The sequence below is a fragment of the Mobula birostris genome, chromosome 4, assembly GCF_030028105.1.
Source record: "Mobula birostris isolate sMobBir1 chromosome 4, sMobBir1.hap1, whole genome shotgun sequence".
Lineage (NCBI taxonomy): Eukaryota > Metazoa > Chordata > Chondrichthyes > Myliobatiformes > Myliobatidae > Mobula > Mobula birostris.
In genome coordinates this window covers 162817959-162842609 of record NC_092373.1, presented here as the reverse complement: position 1 = coordinate 162842609, position 24651 = coordinate 162817959, and the positions used below count along the sequence as shown (strand labels likewise).

The window sequence follows — 24651 nt, the reverse complement described above, 5'->3', positions numbered from 1 at the left end:
GCAAAGATTTGAGCACCCCAAGAGATTTGAGCTCTCGGATAACTTTTACCAAGGTCTTAGACCTTATTTAGCTTGCTAAGGCTGTGGCTTGTTCACAGTCATCATTAGGAAAGACCAGGTTATGCAAATTTCAAAGCTTTATAAATACCCTGACTCCTCAAACCTTGTCCCAACAATCAGCAGCCATGGGCTCCTCTAAGCAGCTGCCTAGCACTCTGAAAATTAAAATAATTGATGCCCACAAAACAGGAGAAGGCTATAAGAAGATAGCAAAGCGTTTTCAGGTAGCCATTTCCTCAGTTCGTAATGTAATTAAGAAATGACAGTTAACAGGAACGGTGGAGGTCAAGTTGAGGTCTGGAAGACCAAGAAAACTTTCCGAGAGAACTGCTCATAGGGTTGCTAGAAAGACAAATCAAAACCCCTGTTTGACTGCAAAAGACCTTCAGGAAGATTTAGCAGACTCTGGAGTGGTGGTGCACTGTTCTACTGTGCAGTGACACCTGCACAAATATAACCTTCATGGAAGAGTCATCAGAAGAAAACCTTTCCTGCATCCTCACCACAAAATTCAGCGTCAGATGTGTGCAAAGGAACATCTAAGCAAGCCTGATGCATTTTGGAAACAAGTCCTGTGGACTGATGAAGTTAAAATAGAACTTTTTGGCCGCAATGAGCAAAGGTATGTTTGGAGAAAAAAGTTTGCAGAATCTCATGAAAAGAACACCTCTCCAACCTCTCTTAAGCAAGCGGGTGGATCGATCATGTTTTGGGCTTGTGTTGCTGCCAGTGGCACGGGGAACATTTCACTGGTAGAGGGAAGAATGAATTCAATTAAATACCAGCATATTCTGGAAGCAAACATCACACCGTCTGTAAAAAAGCTGAAGGTGAAAAGAGGATGGCTTCTACAACAGGATAATGATCCTAAAGACACCTGAAAATCCACAATGGACTACCTCAAGAGGCGCAAGCTGAAGGTTTTGCCATGGCCCTCACATTCCCCCAACCAAAACATCGTCAAAAATCTGTGGATAGACCTCAAAAGAGCAGTGCATGCAAGACAGCCCAAGGATCTCACATAACTAGAAGCCTTTTGCAAGGAAGAATGGGCAAAAATCCCCCAAAGAAGAATTGAAAGACTCTTAGCTGGCTACAAAAAGCATTTACAAGCTGTGATACTTGCAAATTATGTTACTGGGGGTGTTACTAAGTACTGACCATGCAGGGTGCCCAAAGTTTTACTTCGGGCCCTTTTCCTTTTTTGTTATTTTGAAACTGTAAAAGATGGAAATAAAAAAAGTTTTCTTGCTTAAAATATTAAAGAAATGTGTCATCTTTAAGCTTATGCCTTTTGGAAATCAGGTCACCTTTTACTCACTTAGCTATTCATAGTAACAGAAATTTTGACCGGGGTGCCCAAGCTTTTGAATGCCACACACGAGGAAATCTGTAGATGCTGGAAATTCAAGCAACACACACAAAATGCTGGTGAATGCAGCAGGCTAGGCAGCATCTATAGGAAGAAGTACAGTTGATGTTTCAGGCAGAGACCCTTCATCAGGACTAACTGAAAGGAGAGGTAGTAAGAGATTTGAAAGTGGGAGCGGGAGGGGGAGATTCGAAATGATAGGATAAGACAGGAGGGGGAGGGATTGGTGGGAAGAGCTGGGAAGTTGATTGTCAAAAGGGATATGAGAGGATCATGGGACAGGAGGCCTAGGGAGAAAGAAAGAGGGAGGAGGGAAGCCCAGAGATGGGCAAGGAGTATAGTGAGAGGGACAGAGGGTGAAAAAGGAAAGAGAGAAACAAAAAGAAAATTAATAATAATAATAAATAAATAACGGATGGGGTACGAAGGGGAGGTGGGGCATTAACGGAAGTTAGAGAAGTCAATATTCATGTCATTACTTTGGAGGCTACCCAGACGGAATATAAGGTGTTGTTCCTCCAACCTGAGTGTAGCTTCATCTTGACAGTAGAGGAGGCCGTGGATAGACATATCAGAATGGGAATGGGACGTGGAATTAAAATGTGTGGCCACTGGGAGATCCTGCTTTCTCTGGCGGATGGAGCGTAGGTCTTCAGCGAAACAGTCTCCCAGCCTGTGTCGGTTCTTGCCAATATATAGAAGGCCGCATTGGGAGCACGGGACACAGTATATCACCCCAGCCGACTCACAGGTGAAGTGTCGCCTCACCTGGAAGGACTGTCTGGTGCCCTGAATGGTGGTGAGGGAGGAAGTGTAAGGGCAATAGTAGCAATTGTTCTGCTTACAAGGATAAGTGCCGGGAGGGAGATCGGTGGGAAGGGATGGGGGGGATAAATGGACAAGGGAGTCATGTAAGGAGCAATCCCTGCGGAAAACAGAAAGGGGACATCTCCTTCATGCTGGAATGAAAAGCCTCATCCTGAGAGCAGAAACTCTCACTGTAGTTTGCCACTGTTGTTGAACAATCCGAAGCATAAATCTGTTAAGAAAGAAATCCTGCAAAGGCTTAAAGGTTTTCTAAGTAAAAGCTCCTGTATTAATTTCAACTTTCTAGGCGGTTGATGTGGTTTTCCAGTATCTTGAGTATTTTAAATTTCAAGTGGCAAGGTGATCCAACTTTGGAAAGATCAATTCTGAAGCGATGTTTGTAATCTAATCGGTTAAGGAACAAAAGTTTTAGATAAAGAACAGAGAAGAAGAAAAGAAATTTCAATGATGAGGGACTCATAAACAAATCATCTAGGAGTCAGGAATGAGCCTGGAGATGTATTTGACCATACTGTGATTAAGAGAAACTTGAATTCATTAATTATTGGGGTTCCAGAAGTGTATCTGAGAGCTTGTTCTTAGTCCTAAAGGAGAGCTGGACAATTGGCGGTGTTAATCTTTGAATATAATATTGACCTGATGCATCATCTGCCTTGCAGGCAGAATTTAATAATATTACACTGTTCAAAGATGGGCGTGGGTAGTGGTGTTTCATCGTTGTTTAACATAATTGATTTTTATTAAGGTACTGCAAAAATAATTGTATGTTTAATTAGTGAGTTGAGTAGACTGGCACATGCTTGTGAGTAGTTAAAAGTAACCTCTGGTTTTCCTTTCATTACAAAATGTCTGTCTAATCTTTGAAGTAAATAAGATTGCATAGCTAATACTCACAAGTTTTGTGAAGTTAAGTAGGATTATTAACTACCTGGCCATAAATAAATACTCTTGAAGCAAATTATATTAATTTTATGGGGTTTAGTATTTATTAACATAGTTTGGAAAGTTGGATTTTCTTTGCCTGAAAATTTGTTCCCCCTCTGTAGTGCCAAATGCACCATGTAGCAGTGGGTTAGCCTTCAGAAATGAGTAAGTTGCTGCTACTATTCAGTATTTAGTATTGTGAACCAGTGATGATTTTATAGGAAAGAGTATTCTCTTGTGTGCCGCAATCATAACTGAATGATTCACCTATTTTGTGTTTTTTTTCCACCAGATGGACAAGTTTCCTGTTTCAACTCAAAATCCAGTGGTCCATCCAAACTCTGCCTTTCATCCCCAGTCTAATATTGTGTTTTTAACAATGGTAAGAAGTCATTCAAAAGTACCCACTTCACCTAGTTCTTGTAATTGTTGGATTTTTGTAGGCTACTTGGTATTTACTACTAAGATATTTAATATAACAACAGTGATGCATGGTCATAGTCACTGTCATACTTTATTGATCCCGAGGGAAACTTGGTTTTGTTATAGTTGCACCAACCAAGAACAAATATAGCAATATAAAACCATAAATAATTAAATAATAACATGTAAATTATGCCAGGAAATAAGTCCAGGACCAGCCTATTGGCTGAGGGTGTCTGACCCTCCAAGGGAGGAGTTGTGAAGTTTGAGGGTCAGACACCCTGAGCCAATAGGCTGGTCCTGGACTTATTTCCTGGCATAAATTACATATTATCATTTATGGTTTTATATTGCTATATTTATACTCTGTTCTTGGTTGGTGCAACTGTAACGAAACCAAATTTCCCTCGGGATCAATAAAGTATGGCTATGAATCACTGTTGTTATATTAAATATCTTAGTAGTAAATACCACGACTTCCTATGATGCTCAGTGTTGCATCTCGGTGGAAGGAGTCTCTGGCTGAATGTACTCCTGTGCCCACCCAGTACGTTATGTAGTGGATGGGAGACATTGTCCTAGATGGCATGCAACTTGAACAGCATCCTTTTTTCAGACACCACCATCAGAGAGTCCATTTCCATCCCCACAACATCACTGGCCTTACGAATGAGTTTGTTGATTCTGTTGGTGTCTGCTACCCTGAGCCTGCTGCCCCAGCACACAACAGCAAACGTGATTGCACTGGCCACCACAGACTCGTAGAACATCCTCAGCATCGTCCGGCAGATGTTAAAGGACCTCAGTTTCCTCAGGAAATAGAGACGGCTCTGACCCTTCTTGTAGACAGCCTCAGTGTTCTTTGACCAGTCCAGTTTATTGTCAGTTACTGCCATTTTTAAGTTCTGAAGTGTGTCATGCTTATCTTTAGCTTTTTAAACCACCTAGACTTTGACTTTTATTTATTGCAGTGCTTGTACAACTGTTAAATTGTTTAAGCATTTTTTTTTCTTCTCTCCTAATAAAGGTCTTAAGGATAATAAATTCCTCCCACTCTCTCACCTTGTTCCATGCCTGTGGCTCCAATCTTTGCCGAGAGATAAACTTGAACATTGCCATTAGATCTCGTTCTTTAATTTAATATTCAGAGTAAAGATCTGAGTTTGCTTTGTGTCCATCCTTTTATAATGTGTTTCACCTCCAAAACAAATATTAGAATCTCATATAATTCTGTGTTGTAATTTAATGAGATGCTTTGTTCTTCTTTTCCCTTCACACCAAGTCTTCTTACTACTTTGTTATATAAAAAATAAAGAAAAGCATAGTAATCGTAAGATTATTGCATGCTTGAAATGGAAGAACCTTATGAAGCACTTTCTCAATGAAAAATTGTTAAATCAAAGCCCTTCCACTATTATTTATATTGCTAAATAGATAAAGCATCGCAAACAATACATCTAGTAAATCAGGTTGCATTTATGAATTAATGTATTTGTTACTGTTTCTGTGCATTCAAACTGATATGCAAGTTCCTGAAAGATCACTGATGAGACACCATGGACCAAATTCTGAATATCATTCTAGTGATTTCATGTGTTTCTTTTGTTTCAGACCAGCACCAGGGATTCAAGCAATGTGATTACTCCTGCAGTTGGTCACCATTCGTATGCACTAAAATCTGATAACTTGGATGTTAATCCAGCTGGACTTGGTCATTCGGTCCTGGAACTGAATGTGAGCATGATGCGCAATCCTTCATCTACTTTAGGTAAAGGTAATTAAGTCTTGCGTAGCTAATTATCCAGTCTTCAGTGGAAGCTGAACAAATCAGTTTAGTGATTGAGCTTTATAATTGAACGTGTTTTAATGAATATGTCTTAAACATTTTTGCAGACGAAAAGTGACAATTTCATTCTGCAATCATTGTTGTCTCTCCTTTGAATACTACACAGCATAAGAGTATGAAAGAAAAAAATTGTTCTGAAATACTACACTGTTATAGTTGCTGAAAATGTGTATCATGACCACATTGTGAACATTACTAAGATACACACAAGATGAATGATCATTTGTCAACACAGAACAGTACAGCACAGTAAATGCTAATAGCCCATGCTGTTGTGCTGACCCTCTGAGCTATTCTAAAATTAATCCAACCCTTCCCTCCCATATAGCTCTCCATTTTCATTTTAACCATGTGCCTACCTAAGAGTCTCTTAACTGTCTCTAATGTATCTACTTCCACCACCCCTTCCATGCAACTACCACTTCTGTGTTTTTAAAAAAAATTCTGACATTCTCCCCCTATGCTTTCATCCAATCACCTTAAAAGTATGCCCACATGTACCAGCCATTTCCACCCTGGGAAAAAGCAGCAGCTCTCCACATTATCAATGGCTCTTTTCATTTTATACAGTACAGGTTTCCCCCACCATCCGGAGGTAGAGCGTTCCTATGAAACGGTTTGTAAGCCGGAATGTCGTAAAGCGAAGAAGCAATTACCATTAATTTATATGGGAAAAATTTGTGAGCGTTCGCAGACCCAAAAATAACATAACCTATCAAATCATGCCAAATAACACATAAAACCTAAAATAGCAGTAACACATAGTAAAAGCAGGAATGATATGATGAATACACAGCCTATATAAAGTAGAAATGCTTTTCCACAATCATTGCGCACTGTTCTCCATAGCGAAAATCTCATGCAAGCGCCATCGGCTAAAACGCGGCGCAAGCGCTCTCCAGTAACCTTTAAGCTATGAAACTGCCAAATCATACCAAATAACACGTAAAAATACATAGCCGATGTAAAGTAGAAATAATGTATGTACGGTGTAGTATCAATTACGGGAATCATGAAGACATCAAGCACACTGATGATGGTGTGTTAGGCTGAGTCGTCGGAGTTTGGGTGGTGCAGTGGCCCCCACCCTCCGGGCAGCGACCCGATACCGGTCCGCGAAGCATGCAGGGGTCCAGCGGGGGCTGGGATGCACCCAGCATATCTTTAAGAAAAAAGCCGAAACAAACAATCTAATTAATTAGGTGCCGCTTGGCACGTAATTGTTGGCCGAGATCAGGGGAGACGCAATCAGCAATCACCTCTGATCTGGGCCGACATTTACATGCCGGGCGGCACCTAATTAATTAGCTTGTTTATTTTGGCTTTTCTCTTAAAGATGTGCGAGTGCGTTCCAGCTACCGCTGCATTCTCCGCGAATCAGTATCTGTCCGGGGCCCGGGGGTTGGGGTGGTGGGACACTGGGGTGTCACCTCATCGTCAATCAGGGCAGGCAGGTCATCTTCTTCTATGTTTGCCCGCCTCGATGTCGAAGGTCAAGGTTCGTCGTCTGATGTGGCTGATGTGGAAGGCTTGCTTGACTGCTTAGCCTCGCGCATTTTTCTATCATACGGTTCTTTGTAAGCACTCAAACCATCTTGCAATAAACCGACGTACCCTTTCAAAATTAAAGTTGTACTTTATCATTGCAGCAAAAATCTCACGCAGTTGCCTCACGTTCACTTCACTTTCGCTACTGCATTAGGTTTTGATTGTTATCCCTTCCTCTTCCAATTGCATCAGCTTTTCATCTATCAGTTCTTGGTCATGGGATGCCAAAACCTCTTCAACGTCATCTTCGTCAACTTCCACAAGCCAAACTCACTTTGTCCTTACTTTGTTCACCATGATCGAAACGCTTAATTATATGCAACACACATCAAAGTTGCTGGTAAACGCAGCAGGCCAGGCAGCATCTCTAGGAAGAGGTACAGTCGACGTTTCAGGCCGAAACCCTTCGTCAGGACTAATTGAAGGAAGAGTTAGTAAGAGATTTGAAAGTGGGAGGGGGAGGGGGAGATCCAAAATGATAGGAGAAGACAGGAGGGGGAGGGATGGAGCCAAGAGCTGGGCAGGTGATTGGCAAAGGGGATATGAGAGGATCATGGGACAGGAGGCCCGGGGAGAAAGACGGGGGAGTGGTGGAGTCTAGAGGATGGGCAAGGGGTATAGTCAGAGGGACAGAGGGAGAAAAAGGAGAGTGAGGGAAAGAATGTGTGTGTAAAAATAAATAACAGATGGGTTACGAGGGGGAAGTGGGGCATTAGCGGAAGTTAGAGAAGTCAATGTTCATGCCATCAGGTTGAAGGCTACCCAGACAGAATATAAGGTGTTGTTCCTCCAACCTGAGTGTGGCTTCATCTTTACAGTAGAGGAGGCCGTGGATAGACATGTCAGAATGGGAATGGGATGTGGAATTAAAATGTGTGGCCGCTGGGAGATCCTGCTTTCTTTGGCTGACAGAGCGTAGGTGTTCAGCAAAGCGGTCTCCCAGTCTGCATCGGGTCTCGCCAATGTATAGAAGGCCACATCGGGAGCATCGGACGCAGTGTATCACCCCAGCTGACTCACAGGTGAAGTGTCACCTCACCTGGAAGGACTGTCTGGGGCCCTGAATGGTGGTAAGGGAGGAAGTGTAAGGGCATGTGTAGCACTTGTTCCGCTTACAAGTATAAGTGCCAGGAGGGAGATCAGTGGGGAGGGATGGGGGGGACGAATGGACAAGGGAGTCGCGTAGGGAGCGATCCCTGCGGAAAGCAGAGAGAGGTGGAGAGGGAAGGATGTGCTTAGTGGTGGGATCCCGTTGGAGGTGGCGGAAGTTACGGAGAATATTATGTTGGATCCGGAGGCTGGTGGGGTGGTAGGTGAGGACCAAGGGAACCCTATTCCTAGTGGGGTGGCGGGAGGATGGAGTGAGAGCAGATGTGCGTGAAATGGGCGAGATGCGTTTGAGAGCAGATGCTCCGGATGTGGCCTTCTATACATTGACGAGACCCGACGCAGAGTGGGAGACCGCTTTGCTGAACACCTACGCTCTGTCTGCCAGAGAAAGCAGGATCTCCCAGTGGCCACACATTTCAATTCCATATCCCATTCCCATTCTGACATGTCTATCCACGGCCTCCTCTACTGTAAAGATGAAGCCACACTCAGGTTGGAGGAACAACACCTTATATTCCGTCTGGGTAGCCTCCAACCTGATGGCATGAACATTGACTTCTCTAACTTCCGCTAATGCCCCACCTCCCCCTCATACCCCATCCGTTATTTATTTTTACACACACATTCTTTCCCTCACTCTCCTTTTTCTCCCTCTGTCCCTCTGACTATACCCTTTGTCCATCCTCTAGGTTCCCCCACCCCCTTGTCTTTCTCCCTAGGCCTCCTGTCCCATGATCCTCTCATATCCTCTTTGCCAATCACCTGTCCAGCTCTTGGCTCCATCCCTCCCCCTCCTGTCTTCTCCTATCATTTTGGATCTTCCCCTCCCCCTCCCACTTTCAAATCTCTTACTAACTCTTCCTTCAGTTAGTCCTGACGAAGGGTCTGGGCCTGAAATGTTGACTGTACCTCTTCCTAGAGATGCTGCCTGGCCTGCTGCGTTCACCAGCAACTTTGATGTGTGTTGCTTGAATTTCCAGCATCTGCAGAATTCCTGTTGTCTGCGCTTAATTATATGTCTACTTTTACGCTAAGTGTAACACCCTTACGAGCTCTTTCAGGCCTTTCGGATACCTTAGATCGCATCTTGCTAACGGCTGCTCTCAGGCACGTGTTTAAACAATGCCGGCGAGAATGCCGTTCCGAATCCGGGGCAGAGCGGCTGCTCGGAGCACGCGCTGCCTTTTATCGTGCGCTGATTTTCCCCGCGCGCTGCCTTTTTTCGTACCAGTGAAAACACCTTCTGTTAGCGAAAACAGAAAACAGGGAACTAATGTAGGTCTTTCATAACAGTGAGGTTTCGTAAAGCGAACGTTCGAAAAGCGGGGGACACCTGTATATCTCTATCGAAAAGAGAAAAGCCCTAGCTAGCTCATTCAGCCTATCTTCATAAGACATGCTCTATGATCCAGGTAGCAGGTCCCACAACAGATCTCTGCAGAACATAAGTGGTCACTGACCTCCAGGCAGAATATCATCATCTACTACCACCCTCTGCCCTCTGAGGACAGGCCAATTCAGAATCCAATTACTAGACAACTAGTGCCTCTCAGAAGTATTCACACTCCCTCCCCGGAAGTTTTCATGTTTTATTGTTTTACAACATTGAATCACAGTGGGTTCAATTTGTCTTTTTTTCTTGACACCAATCAACAGAAAAAGACTCTTTTGTGTCAAAGTGAAAACAGGTCGCTACAAAGTGATCTAAATTAATTAACAGATTTCAAACACAAAATAATTAATTGCATAAGTATTTGCCCTCTTTAATATGACACACCAGGGGTCTCCAGGAGGAGCTCATGGAGTGAGGTTGTTTCTGGCTTCACTCCACTACCGTTACTTTTTTTTTAAACTTATGATTTCCCTTAATTTATTTTTACCTACACTAGAAGATTTATTCTATACTATTGATTTTTCCTTGAACGGTAACTGTGAAATTTGAAGAAATGAGCAAGAAAATAAGTACAAGATCTAAAGGGCGAGATCCTAAAAATGGGAAGGATTCTGATGGGACCGGGAAAAAAAAGGTGAATCCAAGCAAACTGAACTATCTTATGATACTCTGTTGAATCTTTTAAATGAAAAATTTGCACAAGAACATCAAAGTTTTAAAGAAGATTTAAAGTCAATTACGAACTCTTTGAAATCGCTTGATTGTGAAGTTAAGCAACATCAAAGTAAAATTACTGAATTAGACATTGAAGCTCGGAAGAGAGATTTGAAAATTGAGAATTTGGAGCAGAAATTATCTTTGACGACTAAACAACTGGAACATTTTAAATCCAAGATTATTGATCTTGAAAACTGATCTAGAAAACAGAATTTATGTATAATTGGTCTCTCCGAGGAAGGAGACCCTTCAAAATTCTTCTCTCAACTTTTAAAGGATGCGTTTAGTTCTGTATTCCCCAACGATCCTCCATTGCTTGACTCCAAATTGTCCTCCGAATTTAAACCGAGGCCAGTGATCCTCCGTTTCCATTATGTCCATGTTAAAGAGCATCTCATTCGAATTGCCCGTCGGCAAGGTATGATTAAATTTCAACAATATCAGTTCCGTTTAGTTGAAGACTACAGTCCAGAAGTGATGAAGGCGCGGCTAGCTTTTAAACCTCTGTTGTCGGAATGCTACCAAAAAGGTCTGAGACCAGCCCTATTGTATCCTGCCGTTTAAGAACTTCTCCTTCAGGGGGTCCACGTTGTGCCTTCCATTCCACAAGTGCGGCTTGAAATTTTTTGGATGAGCACTATTCAACTGCTGTGGATACTTCGCTCTAATTAATGTCTAGCTCTCGCAGCATCGGCTCTGTTTTTATGTGCTTTTTCTTTAAATCATCGTATGAAGAAGGTCTTTTATAAGTTCAAGATCTTCGTTTTTGGTTAGTAGTGTAGGGTTTTTTCACATCTCAATTAAAGTTCCTTTTTCCTGATGAAGATTTCACTTTACTTTAATTCCTAATTACTTGATTTCTGACATTGTCATTAACGATTTGATGGTAAATTTCTACTGTATGGAGGAACATCTTGTTTATTTTTTGCTTCGTATAATTAAGGTAGCGGTCTGTTTTCCTTCTTTCATAGTATCTTTTGTTCTTTTTGACTATGCCATCTTCTCAGGTTCCTTCTCCCCATAATTCATTTCTTTTTTTTGAAGTGCCATTTTCAATTATTCATGTTTGTAATTGATTAATAATATGCATCGGCGCTTACATTTTTTGTTCATTTTAGAAATCACAATATGAAGATTATTATAGTACAATGTTTAATTTTTTTTGGTTTTCGGGGGGTTCTTTTTTTTTAACATATATCTTTGGAGTTGCCTTCTAGAGAAATGGGGGTAGATTTAGTATTAGTTAGTTCTTTTTCTAGCCCTTTCTGGCTTAGCTTTGGGACTTCAGGGGTGGAGGGTGGGGGGTCTTTACTTTTTTTTATTAATCTTTTCTGTTGAGCTGATTCAATACTACAAAGATGTCTGCAGTGTCGTAACTTTCAGTTTCGCTCTGAATATTTATTCCTTTTCCGATTTCATGAGTTTACATTATGGTTAACTCTTTATATACCAAAGGGTTGACATTAAATTATGGCTCAGATTATTAATTTTGTCTCTTGGAATACAAATGGTTTAAACCATCCAATAAAATGGAAAAAGATTTTTAAAGTATTCCGAAGACTGAATGCTCACATTATTTTTGCACAAGAAACTCATGTGAGGAAAGAGGATAATCAAGATTTCTTTAGGTTTTGGAAGGAACAACAGTACCACTCAAACTCCCAGCCCAAAGTGAAAGGAGTTTCAATTTTTATAGATTCCTCAATTACATTTACTCATCAAGACACTGTTTCAGATCCGAGTGGTAGATTTTTGTTAATTACTGGGTTACTTTTTAATTAAAAAGTTGGTATGGTTAATGTTTATGTTCCAAATATGGATTATCCCAAATTTTTTAAGCACTTATTCACTTTGTTTCCTAATTTAAAGGAGTATATGTTGATAATGGGTGGTGATTTTAATTGTTGTTTAAATCCCCGATGGATAGATCCATATCTAGTCAGGCTTCACCGAATAAGTTAATAAGTCTTATTAACTCTTATATGATTGACTCTGGAATTTCAGAAATTTGGAGATTTCTACACTCTGAGGACAAAGAGTTTTCATTCTTTTCACATGTTTATCATTCTTATTCTTGAATTGACTACTTTTTTATTGACTCTCATTTAATTCCATCTGTAATTGACTGCAATTATGACATTATCGCCATTTCTGATCATGCTCCAATGAAACTTTCTATGAAGGTAATGGATACTTTTTCTACTATTAGACAATGGCGATTTAATTCTAATTTGCTTCAAGACCTGGATTTTGTTAAGTTTATGAAGGAACAGATTGATCTCTTCTTTTCAACTAATATTACGGATGAAATCTCTAATGGGATAGTATGGGACACTTTTAAAGCTTATATCCGCGGACAAATTATTTCTTATTCCATTGGTTTGAATAAATAATAAGTATTAAGAATGAAACACTTTTGTTGATTGATAAAATTAAAGAAATTGATAAGAAATATTCTATTGTTCCTGGTAAGGAGCTTTATAAACAGAGAGTCGAACTTCAAATGGAACACAGCTTATTAACATCCTCGATCAAAAATCAATTAATGAAAACTAGAAGTGAGTTTTATATACATAGTGACAAATCGGGTAAATTATTAGCTAATCAATTGAAAACTGCTTCGGTTAAACGTCAAATTATCAGGATTCACAAACATGATGACACCTTGACAGTTAATCATGAAGAGATAAACAAATCTTTTCAAGAATTTTATATCTCCTTATACCACTCTGATTTTCCTCATGATCCCAACACCATGCATGACTTTTTAAGGAAATTGAATTTTCCGAAATTATCACTCGAAGAATGCTTAACATTAGAAACTCCTATTACGGATGAAGAAATAACAGCTGTTATCTCTTCAATGAATTACGGCAAAGTACCTGGTCCAGATGGTTTTACAGTGGAATTTTAAAAGTTTTTTTTTCTTCTATTCTTTCTCCTTGGTTGTCTAGAGTTTTTAAAGAAGCAATCCGATTAGGTAAATTACCACTATCATTTTATGGAGCTTCTATTTCTTTAATTAAAGAATAAAGATCCTACTGATTGTGCATTATACAGACTGATATCTCTTTTGATTGTATATTCAAAATTTTTTTCTAAAATATTAGCAACTAGGTTAGAGAAGGTATTACCTCAAATTATCTCCGTGGACCAAACTGGATTTATTAAAAATCGTTATTCATCTTTTAATATTAGGAGGTTAATGAATATTGTTTATACTCCTTCACTTAGTATTCCGGAATGTGTTATTTCATTAGATGCTGAGAAAGCTTTTGATAGAGTTGAATGGCCATATTTACTTAGTGTGCTTGAGAAATTTAATATTAGTCCGATATTTATATCTTGGATTAAATTGATATATCATACCCCTGTAGCTTCGGTTTATACCAATAATCAAAGATCTCCCTTTTTTCGTTTATCTCGGGTTACTAGGCAGGGATGCCCTCATAGTCCATTATTATTTGATATTGCCCTTGAACCTTTAGCAATTGCTATCCGAGACTCACCTAACATTTTTGGTATTACCCGTGGAAATGAAATACATAAGTTATCGTTATATGCAGATGATCTGTTCTTACATATTTCTAATCCTGGGAAATCCATTCCCGCTATTTTATCTTTGTTGGCTCAGTTTAGTAATTTTTCTGGTTATAAATTGGATCTTAATAAGAGCGAACAATTTCCCCTAAATATGCAGGTTCTTATTTATGGATATTTACCATTTAAATTGGCTCCCGACTTTTTTACATATTTAGGGGTAAAAAATAAGGAAAAAACATAAGGATTTTTTTAAGGCAAATTTTTTACCTTTAATCGATCAGATTAAACTTTTGTTTACTAAATGGTCACCAATGTCTCTGTCATTGATTGGTCGGATCAATGCTATCAAGATGATTATTTTGCCTAAATTTTTATATTTATTTCAAGTGGTGCCAATTTTTATTCTGAAATCCTTTCTTGATAATGTTGATTCCAAAATTTCTTCATATATATGGCAGAACAAAAATCCTAGGTTAGGTAAAAGACATTTACAGAAATCTGAAAAGGAGCGGGGGGGGGTTAGCTTTGCTGTATTTTAGATTTTACTATTGGGCAATTAATATTCGATATTTAAAATTTTGGTTATGGGACTTAGACGTAAATTCAAATCCACACTGGGTAAATCGTGAATGTAATTCTTACAAGGGTTTTCATTGGGTTCTATTTTAGGGACTTCACTTCCCTTTACTCTTTCTAAATTGTATAAACAAATCTATAACCCAATAGTAAAACATACTTTACGTATATGGTTTCAATTTTGAAATTTTTTTGGGTTGAATCAATTTATTTTAGCAAGTCCTATTATATCTAATTTTTTCTTTCAACCCTCTATTATGGATCAAGCATATCTGGCTTGGAAAACTAAAGGTATAGTACGATTTTGTGATCTAATTTTGATAATTGTTTCATGTCCTTTGAACAATTATCTAATAAATATAACTTGCCTAGATTCCATTTTTTTAAGATATTTACAGATTAGAAACTTTTTAAATACGGTTTCTCCTACCTTCCCGAATTTATATTCAATGGATATTTTGGAAAAAATTTTAGATTTAAATCCTTTTCAGAAAGGCGTATAGCAATTATTTATAATATAATTGTGAAAATACGTCCAGACGTATCTAATAAAGTTAAGACTGATTGGGAAAGGGAACTTAAGATTACTTTACCAATTGAAAAATGGGAAAAAATTCTCAAATTAGCTAACTCATCCTCTATATATGCTAAACATGCGTTGATACAGTTTAAAGTAGTGCATAGGGCTCATATGTCTAAGGATAAATTAGCTCATTATTTTTCTCATATAAATCCTGTATGCAATAGATGTCACTTTGAGGAAGCTTGTTTAACTCATATGTTTTGGTCATGTCCTTTTTTGAAAAAATATTGGAAAGGTATTTTTGATATTAGTTCAACTGTTGTGAATATTGATTTACAACTTCACCCTATTACTGCAATTTTTGGGTTACCAATGATAGAATCAAGTCATTTAACCTTTTCAGCTCGTCGGATGATTGCATTTCTCACATTAATAGCTAGAAGATCCATTTTGCTGAATTGGAAAGAGAGTAATCCTCCCACCACATTTCATTGGTTCTCTCAAACTATGTTGTGTTTAAACTTAGAAAAAATTTGAAGTGTTATTTATGATCCCTCTATTAAATTCGAAAAGTCTTGGAGGCCATTTATTCAACATTTCCATATGATGTAATTTGACCTTTTTCAAACTTATTCTATTTCTTTTTAATATATATTGAGAGGAGCAGAGTCGACAACACTAATGGTTCCTTTTTTTTGATGTTACATAACAGCCCAGTTTAGTTGATTAACACTGTTTAGGTTAGTTTTTCTTTTGGGGTATATTTTTATATATTTTTTCCTTTTTCATGATTTTTTTTCCTTTTTTTTTGTATATTATATTTGTATCCTGTATGATTGGGAGGTTTAATACCCATGTGTCAACTGGGTTTATATTTAACTATGTTAATTATAACAATGTAATCCCAACAACTTTGTATCAATACTATGGTATGTTTATCATTATGAAACCAATAAAAAGATTGAAAAAAAAGAAATATGACACACCAAATCATCACTGATGCAGCCAATAGGTTTTAGAAGTCACGTAGTTAGTTAAATGGCAACCACCTGTGTACAGTCAAGGTGTTTCAATTGATTGTAGTAAAAATACACCTGTGTCTGGAATGTCCAATTGCTTGTGAGTCAGTATCCTGGCAAAAACTACACAACGAAGACAAAAGAACACTCCAAGCAGTTCCACAAAATGCTTATTGAGAAGCACAAGTCAGGAAGGCTTTTGAGATAGAGGGTAAAACGAATACAGGGAAATTCTGGAGGAAAACCTGATGCAGTCTACAAGATAACTGCAACTTGGGAGAAGATTTGTTTCCCAGCAAGACAATGACCCCAAGCATAAAGCCAAAGCTACACGGAAGTTGCTTAAAAACAACCAAGTTAATGTCCTGGAGTGGCCAAGTCAGAGTCCATACTGCAATCCAATTGGGAATTTGTGGCTGGACTTGAAAAGGGCTGTTTGCACATGATCCCCAGGCAATCTGACAGGGCTTGAGCAGTTTTGTAAAGAAGAATGGGAAAAATTGCTGTGTCCAGATATGCAAAGCTGATAGAGACCTATTCACACAGACTCAAGGCTGTAAAGCTGTAATTGCTGCCAAAGATACATCTACTAAATACTGACTTGAAGCGCGAGTAGTTATGCAATCAATTATTTTGTTTAATAATTGTAATAAATTTAGACCAATTTGTAGAAATTTCTTTATTGTGTGACACGGAAGTGTCCTTTCTATTGATCACTGTCAAAAAAGCCAAATCAAAGCCACTGTGATTCAATGTTGTAAACTTGGAAACTTCTAAGGGGGTTGAATACTTCTTCCTATAGGCACTGTATTTTAAAGGAAAGAGAAAATCAGAAAGAAACTACAGATAATTAAAAATCTAAAAGAAAAGCAGAGAAGTACTAAGCAAATTAGGCTGCATCTGTGAAAATAAAAAAAAAGTTAATTTCAGGTCTAAGACTCGGTGTCTGGACTATGGAGTCAACATTTCCTATTTTTATTTTAAAAGGGAAGGAGTTAGGGTACCAAAGAGAAATAAAAATTATACACTCATTGCTGCTAATTGGAGCATCTATAAGCTTCAGGGTATGGTGTTCATCCCCAGTTTAAAGGGACCAAATTGTGTTGTAGAAGACTTCAGACAGTAGTTAGTTTGAGGCTATAGTTGTACATGTTGTGTACTGTGTGGCCAAGTGGTTAGGGCTTTGGGCTTGCAATATTGAGGTCGTGGGTTTGAGTCTTGGCCAAGGCAGCATGTTGCGTCTTTGAGCAAGGCACTTAACCACACACTGTTCCAGTCTACCCAGCTGAAAATGGGTACCGTCAAGTGCTGGGGGTCAACCTCGCGATAGACTGGCGTCCTATCCGGGGGGGGGGCGGCGGGGGGAGTCTCGTATTCACAGTCGCTTCACACCACAGAAACTGACATAAGCACCGGCCTGATGGGCCACAAGGCTCGGGACAGACTTTAACTTTAATAGTTGTACATCATTTAGATCAGGGAAGTGGTATCCTTTCCCACCTGGAAAGAACATTAATAAAATTGGACAATCATGCCACTTTTTACTACTCAAGCCACCTTTTAAAATTTTTATTTATTTACGGAATTCAAACTACATGAACAGTAGATAAGTTCAAACTGAGTGGACTGTTCAGAAAGGATTACTAGTGCAACAACAAGCTCTACATTACTTTAATTCTTTCAGTCCAGAGTTCAGACTGTCAGTGCAGGTGTTTTTTTTTTAATGCTACTTTAGTTGAAACAATGAAATTATTGCAATAATGCAAGTCTCTCAAATGTCTTCACATTTCATCTTTTTTGTTCAGAAGTTGTCTGGTCAGAGTGGAACAAGTGCCATTACATACAGTAGACTGGTGCATAATATGTAATCTTTTTAAAGCACTATTAACAAATTAATGTAAATCCATAAATCAAAATGTATTATGATATTGCAATAGTAGAAATGTAAAATTTCATGTAGAATGGGATAGAGTAAACTTACTTTGTACTCCAAGTACAGTATTGCTGAGTCTGTGATATATTTCCCCAAATTCTTGATGTCTGGTGTGACACCACATCTGATGTGATGTCTTAGGTGCTAAGGGAAGTAATAAAAAAAAAATGGGCAGTGCTTATCCTATGCAGTACTTAATGGTAATAAGTCACCAAAGACTTGTTAGTAAGACAACTTTCTGCTCTAATGTCCAGGGAAGATTTAGAGAAAAGAGACGAAACAGTAAGTGTGTTTCTTGATCTTTCCAATTAAAGTCCAGGAATTGATGATTTATTTTTGTGTTGCATCTCTAGACATTAAGAAGGCATCTGTTCATACAGACAATGATGATAAGCACTCTTGCCAGACACAAATTTTCCACGTTGAAACTAAACTTCCCCAAGTAGGTTCACCAGCAGTCAGTTCTGAATCTCACATCAAAGAAGAACTAAACTGGATTGAAACAGCGGTGAGTATTTTGTTGAAGACCCTTCTGTACCATTTCAATAAAATAGCAAAATACTTAATTGACCCAAATGTGATTTTATAGAATTTGGAACATTACAGCATAGCACATGCCCTTTGGTCCACAATGTGATACTGGCCTTCTAACCTATTCTTAAGATCAATGTAGCCTTTCTGTCCTATATAACCCTCCATTTTTCTATCATCCATGTACCTATCTAAGAGTTTATTAAATGTCCCTAATGTATCTGCCTCTACCACCACTCCTAGCAGGGCGCTTCATGCACTTATCACTCTGTGTTTAAAAAAAAACAACTACTTATCTCTGACAACCCTCCTATACTTTTCTACAGCCACCTTAGAATTATGCCTCCTCATATTTGCCATTTGCACCCTGGGAAAATGGCTGTGGCTATCCACTCAATCCTATGCCTCTTATCATCTAGTATACCTTTATTAAAAATCACTTCTCACCCTCCTTCAGTCCAAAGAGAAAAGTCCTAGCTCACTCAACCTAAGACATGCTCTCTAATCCAGTATCCTGGTAAATCTCCCCTGCACCCTCTCTAAAGCTTCCACATATTTCCTACAAATAGGTGATCAGAACAGAACACAATATTTTGACAAAAGAAGCAAAAAAAATACTTGAAAGGAAGCAGAAACTAAACTGAAGATAGTTCTCAGCTATAACCGTTGGCAGTGATCTTGTTTTAGAGAATGGTCACAGGAATATAAAACTAAATTAGAACTTTTAAAGTTCGAGAAGTTTTTGTACTGTATGTGTCAGTGCACAGTTTCCATTGCCATAGGAGAGAATAGTAGTCAGCACACCTAAGGAAAATGTACCAAATTTCCCAAGCCAAAATTGTTCTTGTGAAATAATAATTGCATCGTTGCCATATAAAATGTTGCATGCTTGCTTTTGATATGGTATCATGTTAGTATTTTCTGAGATTCCATTAGAGTTATAGAGCACTACAACACAGAAACGGGCCCTTTGGCTCATCTAGTCCATGCCAACCTGCTTTACTGCCTAATCCCATTTTGCCTACACCTGGACCGAAGCCCTCCATACCCTTTTCATTGATATACCTATCCAAGTTTCTCCTGAATGTTACATTTGAACCTACATCCACCACTTCTGTTGGCAGCTTGTTCTATACTTGCACCATCTTCTGAGGGAAGTAGTTTTCTTTCAGTTTCCCCTTAAAATATTTCACTTTTCACTCTAAATCTATGATGTCAACTCCTAATCTCATCCAACTTGAGTGAAAAATGCCTGCATGTATTTATCCAGTCTATACCCCTTTATTGAATCTGATTTGTTTCAGGGTATTGTGAAGCCAATAGGTGGCAGTAGAATACTATCAATTGTTTTACATTTCTCTATATTTGTATCACATTTTCCCATTGAACATATATTAATAGGATTGTTTTGTCTTTTTACCTTCGTAGAATGGACTCAAAATGTCTTTCTGAGCTTGAAGAGGTTAAATTAGCGTTTTCTATCATTTATATATTTCCTGAGGCATATAGATGGATTAATCTAAAAGCCTGTAGTATAGTATCTGCAATACGTCTTCACATTATGCTGATGTTGCATTATAGAAAATGTCTGAATCATGAATTTACATAACGTGAGTAAATTTACCAACTGACCCATCTACAAGTTCAAAGTACAAATGTTTGTACTTTTTCATCCAGGTAACTTGTATACATAACAAACAGCAAAGGACACAGTATAGATCTCTGTGTCTTAATAACTTGATTGAGTTTTTTGACAATGTGATGAGGGTGATTGATGAACATAGAGCTGTAGATGTTGTCTCCGTAGATTTAGTAATCCATTTGACAAGGTCTCATATGGGAGGCTCATCCAGAAAATTAAGATGCATGAATTGACATTTTGTATTCAGAGCTGGCTTGCCTATATAAGACAGGGTAGTGGTCGAAGAGACCTATTCTAGTGGGACGTCTGTGGTTAGTGGTGTTCCACAGGGATCAGTATTGGGACCTTTGCTGTTATGTATATAAGTGACTTGGAAGAAAATGTAGATGAGTGGGTTAGTAAGTTTGCAGATACTATGAAGATTGGTGGTGTTGTGGATGATGTAGAAGACTGGCAAAAGATACAGCGGGATATAGATCAATTGTAGATATGAACTGTTAAATGTCAGATTGAGTTTAATCCGGTCAAATGTGAAATGTTGCACCTTAGTAGATCAAATGGAAAGAGACAATACTCTGTTTAGGATGACCCTTATCAGTGTTGATGAGCAGAGGGACCTTGGTGTCCCAAGTTCATATCTCCCTGAAAGTGGCTACACAGGTTGATAGGGTGGTTAAAAAAACATATGGCGGGGGGGGGGGGGGGAGTCACGTGATTACGTGGGATTGAGACGTATGAATCCAGCTGTCCCGTAAAAAATCAGCAAAGAACCGTTTAAGCAAAGCAAAGTTAATAAATACTTTCTGAAAACTACTTATAAACTTCTCAAGACTATTTTACGATATGTCTCGTACATTGCAACAGAAGAAGTCTGCTGTTGTGAAGTCGCCGCGAGACGGGAAGAGAAAAAGACCTACTGCAGTGATGGAACCTCGGACTCAGGTTGGATCTCCTTCGGAGGAGACACGTTTTATCTCTGGCGTAGAAGAACAGGGAGCAATGGCGGTGGTAGCGGTCCCTGGGAAGAAGATGCTGGAATTGCGCATGCGCAAAGAAGTTGACATGCGCAAATCGATACAACTTAAACTATAAGAACCGACAGCCACTGCAAGCGAAAGTGACTCAGAGTCAGAATCGGATTCCACAGAGAACACAGATGAAGAAGAGGAGGAAGAACTGGAAGAGACTAAAAGTAAAGGATATGATCGAGACATAAAGGAGGCTTTATTGCAAGTAATGACTGAATTAAAAGGAGTAAAAATAGAGATTACAAACATGAAGCTGAGCTATGATAAAGCTATGAAAAGACAGGAGAAAATGGATAAGAAACTTCAAAAATTGGAAAGAACAATGGAGCATATTAATGACAGAGTGGAAAAAACAGAAAATGATTTTCTTGTCTGGAAAACGAGAAGAAATTGACTGTTGGAAAAAGTGGATGTGCTGGAAAATTTTAGTAGGCGAAATAATATTAAGATTGCTGGTCTTAAAGAAGGTATCGAGGGAGACACTCCAATAGAATTTTTTCAAAGATGGATCCCGGAAACTTTGGAAATGAAAGAGGAAGACTGACCAATTGAAATTGAATGGGCACATAGAGCTCTAAGACCAAAACCACAAGATGACCAATATCCACGATCAATTTTAATAAAATGTTTTAAGATTTCAAGACAAAGAAAGGATTCTACGGGCGGCTGCTCAAGCTGCCAAGAATAGAAAAGGGCCATTGATGATAGAAGGGAACAAAATTTTTTTCTACCCTGACATAAATTATGAACTTTTGAAGAGAAGGAAGAAATTTAATCCAGTGAAAAAAATCCTATGGGATCACGGTTATCAATTTATACTGCACTATCCTGCAACCTTGAAGAATTTTTTGGCTGACAGAGAAAAAACATTTTATTATTCGAGGTATTAGTCGAGTTCAAGAATCAGAAAGTTATGTTGCAGCTTTATAAAACACTAGTTGGGCCACACCTGGAGTATTACATACAGTCTGGTCACCCCATTATAGGAAAAATGCTGAGGCTTTGAAGAGGGTGCAGAAAATGTTTTCCAGGATGCTGTCTGGATTAGAGAGCATGTACTATAACGAGAGGTTGTTCTTTATTCTATGTGAGCACTTGACAGAAGTTGTTTCTTTTGCATTTTGAATTTACCCCACTCCCCCCCCCCCAAACATTACAAAAATTCAGGGAACAGAAGTTTGTCATTACAGAATTCACAAATCACTATTCATGTAATTGAGACCTGGAATAAAATCTGCAATCTCAGCATTTGTGTGGGATAAAATATGTAAATAAATCAACACAAAATTGATTCCTTTTTCAATTTGTGTTTCTTGATGCATGTGCACATGATGCCCCTTCATTGTGTGAATCACTTTCAACAAAGTTAACACTCCATCCCATCCTGTGTTTAGTTTTTGTTTTCACAAAAATTCTGTAAGAGTGAATTTCTATTCCATGTTTGAAACTTTCATAGTGATTTAAGAATTCCCTAAGGATGAATTTCCATTACCTGAATTGCTAAAGTGTGGGGAACACTTTACTTTTTAAACTAATTCTTGGCAACAAGGGATGTAGTGTTTTTTTTAAAGCAGGAGTCCTTTAATAGCAAATAAATTCAAGCTACTTATGATCTGTCTCCTTACGAAGGCGGTACAGTAGTGTGGCGGTTAGCATAACACAATCATAGTAGCAATGACCCAGGTTCAATTCTGCTGCTCTCTGCGAGGAGTTTGTACGTTCTCCCCATGACCTTGTGGGTTTCTTCAAGGTGCTCTGGTTTCCTCCCACATTCCAAAGATATGTCACTAGGTTATTTGGTCACATGGTGTAATTAGGCAGCACAGCCTTGTTGAGCCGGATGGGACAGTTACGGTGCTGCAATTCTAAATGAAGTAATTAATAAAGTAAAAAATAAAATAAATCCTTCACTCTCCAGAGGATGCGCTTAACTTGTATCCATGTTCATCTTGGCGGTTTATACTTGCTCCTTTAGATCTCTGTTGATACGGATTTGTGCTCTGTTATTAAGTTTACCCAGCTGTCCTTCAGGAATCAAAAAGAGGAAAAGATCCTGTTATTGTGAAGAGAAAGCGCAATAGCTAGGTGGTGGGGTGGTATTGTGGCATAACACTATTACAGGAAATTTACTATTTCCTCATACCCCTGTCTTTAGCTTACCCCTTTGTTGCAGTTCCTCTTTGCCTCTGGAACATCACTTTCTGATTCTGACCTTCACATTTTTACTCCCATTACGTTACCCTCATCAGCCGTATGCTCTGAACTTTCTTGTTTAAACTGCTGAGCTTTCTGTCTCAATCTCGTTTCTTAACATTCTCTGTATAACTTATGTTTTTGATCAAGCTTTGATCTTCCTGTTTCCTCATTCTTTTGCTTCTGCTACTATTTATTTTAGTTCATACTTTTCCGACCTCCCAATATAAGACACTATATGTGCAGCATGGTAGCATAGCAGTTAGTACAACTCTTTATAGCACCTAGAGACCTGGATTCAACTCCCCACACTGTCTGTAAAGAGTTTGTACGTTCTACCCGTAATCACGCGGGTTTCCTCTGGGTGCTTTGGTTTCCTCCCACATTCCAAGACGTACAGGGCAGTAGGTCAATTTCTCACGTGGGTGTAATTGGGCAGTGCGGGCTCATTGGGCCAGAATGGGCTGTTACTGTCCTGTATCTCTTACAATAATAATAAAGTATAACATCCAGTTCTTTTGGAAAGTTGTTTTTGGATGTTAGAATTCATTTACAAAGTTTATTTAAATGACAAACTATAAACAATAAATGTGTTGTAGAATTGGTTGATTAATTATCCTCTGGATAACTACTTTCATCTCAGTCTAACTCTGCATACTTGTTTCTTATAAATATGATTGTGATGAAATGAATATTTTATGCCAAATTTGCGTTTTGTTTCCCCAACTTTACCGCGGTGACAATACTTCAAAGGAATTTATCAGCTCAAATGAAGTCTGAAAGATCATGCAGATGAAAAAAGGTCATTGTCATAGTCATGGAACACTGTAGTAGAGAAACAGGCCCTAAGACTCATCTAGACTGTGCTGAACTATTAATCTGCCTAGTCCCATCAACCTGTTTGCAGACCATAGCCCCCCCATGCCCCTCTCATACATATACCTATCTAAATTTCGCTTAAATGGTGAAATTGAACCCACTTCTACTACATCCACTGACAGCTTGCTCCACACTCTTACCACCCTCTGAGCAAAAAAGATCCCCCTCATGTTCCCCTTCAACATTTTATCATTCATCCTTAATTCATGACCTTTAGTACTAGTCTCACCCATCCTCAGTAGAAAAAGTCTGCTTATACTTACCCTATCTATACCCCTCATAATTTTGTATACCTCTTTCAAATCTCTCCTCATTCTCCTACACTCTATTGAATCTGTTGAATTAAGTCCTAACCTATTCATTCTTTCTATAACTCAAGTCAAGTCCCAGCAGCATCCTTGTAAATTTTCTCCGCACTCTTTTAATCTTATTGATATCTTTCTTGTATGTAGGTGACCAGAACTGCACACAATACTTCAAAATGTGCCTCACCAAAGTCTTGTACAACCTCACAGAACATCCGAACTCCTATACTCAATACTTTGATTTATGAAGGCTGACGT

At 38.7% G+C, this 24651-nt stretch overlaps 1 protein-coding gene across 4 annotated transcripts in view; it reads left to right on the top strand.

The window, feature by feature from the left end:
* Window positions 1-24651, top strand: part of wrn (WRN RecQ like helicase) — a 161537-nt gene that overhangs the window by 123736 nt on the left and 13150 nt on the right. For 3 of the 4 annotated variants that reach the window (XM_072256371.1, XM_072256370.1, XM_072256373.1), the window contains 3 exons: window positions 3477-3566; window positions 5219-5381; window positions 18169-18323. In XM_072256371.1, coding sequence (XP_072112472.1) covers window positions 3477-3566; window positions 5219-5381; window positions 18169-18323 — 408 coding nt within the window. The remainder of the gene's footprint in view (window positions 1-3476; window positions 3567-5218; window positions 5382-18168; window positions 18324-24651) is intronic. The other variant, XM_072256372.1, reaches the window with a different exon arrangement.